The sequence below is a fragment of the Apaloderma vittatum genome, unplaced genomic scaffold (genome assembly GCF_000703405.1).
Source record: "Apaloderma vittatum isolate BGI_N311 unplaced genomic scaffold, ASM70340v1 scaffold19277, whole genome shotgun sequence".
NCBI classification, from domain to species: Eukaryota; Metazoa; Chordata; class Aves; order Trogoniformes; family Trogonidae; genus Apaloderma; species Apaloderma vittatum.
The window spans coordinates 1-6,066 of NW_009724740.1; the positions used below are offsets into that span (position 1 = coordinate 1).

General features: G+C 40.7%; 1 protein-coding gene across 1 annotated transcript; it reads left to right on the plus strand.

Moving 5' to 3' along the window:
- Positions 1–4: 4 nt before the first annotated feature.
- Positions 5–4,156, plus strand: REXO4 (REX4, RNA exonuclease 4 homolog (S. cerevisiae); the record flags this gene model as incomplete). The annotated part of the gene is made up of 8 exons (XM_009872644.1): positions 5–19; positions 352–704; positions 992–1,138; positions 1,346–1,539; positions 1,963–2,051; positions 2,491–2,565; positions 3,268–3,342; positions 4,055–4,156. Coding segments are annotated over 8 exons (1,050 nt in total), but the record flags the coding sequence as incomplete, so codon positions are not given.
- Between the last annotated feature and the right edge of the window lie 1,910 nt (positions 4,157–6,066).

Consider the following 6,066-nt stretch of genomic DNA (forward strand, 5'->3'; position numbering starts at 1 on the left):
CTGGAAGGCGCTGCAGGAGGTGAGGGGAACCGGGGGGAGTCGCCAGGGGCGAGCCAGAGCCAGGCCCTGGGGTGCTGGGACGGGGAAGGCGGCCGGGAAGGCCGAGGCCACGCTGTCGTCCTCGGACTGCACTCCCACATTGTAGCTGGTAATTAAAAACAAATAATAATAATAATCTTTGTGTCAATGAGTAAAGTGCTGCGGACAGGGATCTGGGACATCCCGTTGCAGGGAATTCCCCTAGAAGCAGCTAGAGAACGAAGCCACTCGGCCCGAGGCAGAACGCCAGGAGCCCTCAGAACCGGAGAGTGGTAATTTCTTCCCCCTTTTTTTTTTTTTTTGTCCTTTTAGCTGCTGAAACAAAAGACAGATAGCTCCAACAAGGCCCTCTCTACACATCAAGCAGGCACCAAAAAGAAGCATCCACTCAAAGCGAAGAATAACCAAGAAATCCCAGCGATCAACGGGAACGGGAATGTGGTAAAGGCCAAACCCACAGATGAAGGGGACAGTGGTTCTGCTAAAAACAGTCCTCCTTCGGTTAAGCCGAAATCCGAGAGGGTTGCATTGGGCAAGAATATAAAAGGCACCAAAAGCAATGAAAAAGGCTGCCAAGAGAAAAATGGCACTATTTTAAAGGAGAAAGGTGATATAAAACATAAGAGGAGGAAAACTGAAGAACATGCAGAGCAGCAACCCAAAGAGTGAGTACTTGGAGCGTCATACATGTATGTAAATATTTTGGGCGGTGTACCTAAGGAGCATAGAGCAGTACATTCAAAACAGCTACACTCTTCCAGACTAAATTTTGGGAGAAATAAAATACGTGCTGCTCCTGCCTCTCAGATACAGCAATGAAGCTGCGTAGGTGACAGTACTAATTTTCACAGAGCTAATTTATTGACTTAAGAAATAAATATGCTCTTTGTACCTTATAAAGATGCAAGACTGCCTTAAGACTGTTAAATGTAATTAAATCTGTACTTACCAGGCCTGAAATATGGTTTGATGACGTCGATCCAAAAGATATTGAAGCAGCAATAGGACCAGAAGCAGCAAAAATTGCTAGAAGAAATCTGGGACTCGACACAGGCCAAGCTGTGGAGCAGGTGCTGGTTAAAGAAAAGGCTTTTGAAGGGTGAGTGGCATCCCAGAGGGAAGGATGGCATCGAGGTTATCTTCTAATAAGTGTCATTTGCAGGTGCACTGCATAAGCTGACATCTCCCTGAGTCTGCTGGCAGACAAACTGCCAAGTTCCCCATTTGTATTGCTGCACAGACTTTGGGAACTCTGCAGTGTGGTCCCTGTAACGGAGGTGTCACCAAGTTGTCCTTTGTCTTTTAGGTTGACACGAGCTGTAGCCATGGACTGTGAGATGGTGGGTGTGGGACCCAAGGGTGAGGACAGTATTGTGGCTCGGGTGTCCATCGTGAACCAGTTTGGAAAGTGCATTTATGACAAGTACGTCAAGCCCACAGAAGAGGTGACTGATTACAGAACAGCGGTTAGTGGCATACGCCCTGAAAATATAAATAAAGGTAGGAGGTTTTTTCCCCGAAATGTTCTTTAAGGAGGAAGAGTTTAACAGGCTCTCACAGAAGCCTTTCTGGCTGAGCTTGGAAAAGTTTTAGAGCTTTTTTGGAAAATGGAAAACAAAATGTAGCCTGAATGCTAAGAAAAATTGTGGAATGAAGTACTTTTTTACAGAGTGGTCATTAATGCCCTAGAAGAGTTTAACTCATGGATTATGGTATGGGAGTAATAGCAAGTTTATTTCCTTTTAGTGTTATGCCCTTTGTGGAATCCTCTGTGCTCTTCTAACAAGCAGAGGACTTAGTGTACTGTACAAATTTGTATAACTACAGCCCAAGGATACAATTGCTTTCACATAAATGATGCAGTGTTTTGGTTACTTGTCTTACGTGTTTAATGGAAAGTGTTTCCTTCTGTGATAATTTTAGGTGAGGATTTTAAAACAGTTCAGAAAGAGGTTGCTGAAATCTTGAATGGAAGGATTTTAGTTGGACATGCTTTACGCAATGATCTAAAGGTACGTGGCTGCAGATTCGTTATTTTAAAGACAAGGCTCAAAAATTTTAAGATTGATTAAATTTCTAATACATCTTTCTGGACCAGAGGAACACACCTAAACTCCTAGAAACCACAGCTTTATTGCTGTTACCTCCATCTCTTGTTATTTTATTTTGCACCAAGCATAGCCCTAGTCACTTGCCCACTAAAGTTCTTCAGCTTTCAAAGTGTTGCCAGTAGCACTGATCTGCTTATGAAGAGTCAGGAACAAAACAGAATGATGAAAAAACAATATTTTCATGCTTTGCTTAGCCCCCAAAGCTCAGCAGTCTGGTCATTGTTACCAGAGACAGGGAGCTCTTGTAACAGACAGAAGGAAACAGCAGGAAGCTGTATGCCCAGCTGTGCAAATTTCCATGCAACAGCACACTTTGGACTGGAAATGTAATTTCTTTTAGGTCCTATTCCTTGATCATCCTCAGAAGAAGATGCGTGACACACAAAGATACAAGCCTTTCAGACAGAGAGTCAAGGTAAGAAGCTGAGAGGAAGATGCCCCTCAATTGACTGACTGGTGAGCTGCTGACCCTCAGCTGCCAACTCAGGGCTGCGCTTGCCCCTGCCTCACCCTGCTCCTTCTTTCCTACCTACCACAGGGATGCCTCCTTTTTGTCAATTGAACATACTAGCCTGAATGCTTAGTGTTTGAAATATATCAGTAAATTACTTAGTTCAGTGCAAACATTACCAGGAATATCTGCAAAAAATGCAGTGGCTTTCCCATTCTTTAGCACTTGCATAGTCCTCACAATGCTTTTCTGCAAAGCAAAATAAGATGGGACAGTTCTGCTTAAAGGAGGGCTTCACTTCTTAATGGTATCATTTCTATAGGGATACAAAAAAAAATAGATGGCTTCAAGTTTCTGCTTAGACTGCAAGAGTAAAGGTTAAGATTATAGGGAGATATTTTAAGTTTCATAACTATATACTCGGGTTTTCTTTTTCACAACAAAACACCACAGGCATAGATCTTGGGGTTATGGTAATACACATAAAATGCTCAGCAGTGCACACATAACTCTCATTATTCATTAATTATTGTTGACAGTTTACTAGAAGAAGCTGCTCTACTTTGAGAAACACACTTAAGCTAATAATTTTTTTTATATATGCACACATCTATGTATATATTTCAAGTAGTGCAAGACAACATGATTCTGCTTTTCTGTTTCTAGAATGCACGGCCATCACTGAAACTGCTCTGTGAGAGATTGCTGAATGTTCAAGTGCAGACATCAGAGCACTGTTCGGTACGTATCTCATCAGAACATACATTTTTGGGTGGATCAGCAAGGCACTGCACATCAGCCTGGGCTTTTGGATCAGAGCAGAATGCTGTAACTTTGTTCTAGCCTTTCAGTGAAAGTTCCCAAGCCCTGTTTGCACACCAGGACGCCACAGGATTGCCACCCTACCTTGCTCATACCCCTTGGATTATTTCCCCATGTTCATAAACTTCTTTTGCATAAGTCAACTGTATTTTAACATTGATTTTTGTTATTTTAAGATCCCCGGGGAAAAATAAAAGTAATTCTTAAATATCCACTGCTTACCTTAAAAGCAGCATTCTGCACCATTGTACTGTGGCAGGCTGGATAAAATAGTGTGAGAGCCTACTACTGAGTCTCAGCAGTTAGCTTCTTTCAGCAGAGGAACAAACTGAAAAAGCAGGGCAGATCGTGAGGGTATCTCCAAGATAACTGCATCAGGAGTATATTTTTGATTATGGCTTTTCAAGTCCCAGTGAGAAAGAGAAGTGCATCGCCTTGTGGCGGGCCATGTATTCTGAATACATAGTCATATCCTTCCACTAGTCACTGAACCTAAATCTAGAACAAGATTATGAAATGTTACTTGAAAGGATGTATTAAAATAATGGAAGATTTAGCTGCCTATAAACAATAAGGTTCTTAAACCATGTCACCTGTTTCATTAAGCCCTGTTTGTTCTGTTCTCTTTTAGATTCAGGATGCCCAAGCAGCTATGAGACTGTACACGTTAGAGAAAAAGAACTGGGAAGCCGACGTTAAGAACAAATCTAACAACAAAAATCGCAAAACTTGAATGGTTTTTTATCTGCAGCATTTACTGGTTTCATGTCACGTTCCAGGGCAAACGTAGAGATAACTCAGAACTGACACCAGCTACTTCATGCAATGAATCAAAATTCACACTCCCTACCCTGGCAGGTGACTGCTGCCGTACAAGACGGCTCGTAGTGTCCCCTTTCCGGACGGCAGCTGTGCCTAACGTCTGCTACTGTGTTTAAACCATACTTGTAACAAACGCCTGCATTTGTGAACTACTTCATCAGTTTGATTTCTGCAAAGGAAATATATACTGAATAAGTTTGGAGTTCTTTAAAAACTGGGTTTAAATTATGATAGACGAAGGAAGAAACTCATTGCTTTGCTGAAACTCCCAAGACTAAGATCTTTATTTCAAATATTTTGAAGTCTACAAAGTAGGATGAATTTCTCGTTACTGCTGTTAGTCTCACAGTTGTGGTACTTAAACATTTATATATTCTGTTAATGTATTTATTATTAATGACACAGTATTAATCTTTCTTGTGAGAAAAATCTTTTAAAATGTTTCTGGATGATCCAAGCTTTTATATTTGAACTAGAAGTCTTGTTCTTATAAAAGAAGTTTTTGTTTTACTTCTGCAGTTTCAAAAGCGTTGCATCCACAAGGGTCATTATCTCCTGGAGAGAAAACGTGAGAATTGTCAAATACAAGATTATCTTGCTGCTTCACTTATTTTTATACTCCTTTATTAATAAAAACCACTGTGTCTAACATAGGCCTTTAAAGTGAGTGGTGTTTTCAATATATGTGGGCTCTGATGATGCACACTCCAAAGCAACTGTAATTGCCAGACTGAATCCGAATGCTGTGATTTAAATAATCTAAATGGATCCTGGAAGGTGACAAGGAATGGGTTTCGGAGATTTTGCCGTGGCATGTCACAGGCTTTATTGCCGCTGTATTGCCAGAATGAGAGTGTTCTGTGTTCTGGTCTTGTCTGTAAACTGGGGACACAGGGAACAAAAAATTACATTTACAACAGAAGAGGGAGCTTTATTTTCTTTTGTGATTCTTTTTTTCTGCACCATCTTAGAGCTGCACTGTCCACTCGGTGCAAGCAATGGCTGCAGCAGACACTGGAGAACTACAAGGGGGTTTATTATTTGTTTTTTAAGGATGTTACTTAAAGCAAAAATAATTGGATGTAATATGCTTTATTCCTGCAAGCTTTAGCCTGTTTTAATATGAATAATGTAGTAAATCAGTGCAATGCAATGTTGCAAGAGACCAGAACATAGTTTTAAAAAAATAAAAGCATAAAGAAAAACAACTTCCCACTACTTGTGTTCAGTATTTAGAAATATGTTACAAACTCACTTTTCACCCCATAAACACATAATTCCCTAAACTTCTGCACTGTGTAATTCCAGCTATTTCAGAATTCTAAAATCCATAACCAAAAATAATATACTAAGCATCCACCTTTTATTATCAGGCACTTCTACGTACCATGCTCCATGAAAACTGGCTTTTTATTTCAAACAGCAGTTCTTCCATTTTCTGGGACAGCATATCCAGCACAACATCATCTGTAGTGAAAACGAACAGGATAAATTATAGTTACAACTGCCAATAGTTTCCAGGAGAGCTAGAAGAGAGCAGAGAGAGGACAGATCTACATAAAGAGAAAGCAAGACAAGATGAAGTTAAAACATCACAGCATCAGGGTGGCATTTATAATTTTTCAAGAACAAGTGGAATGAACTCTCAGTTCGAATTCTGCCTCTCTCTCAGATCCAAAGTTTCCTACGAGCAACTAACACGTCCCTGAGCAGCTGCTGTTCTGTTGTTCTTCACTTTCAAGGGTGGCGGAGAGGAAGAGACTCAACAAATAAAACCACCATCTCACCATACTGAACCATCTCGTTAATCAGCATACAGAT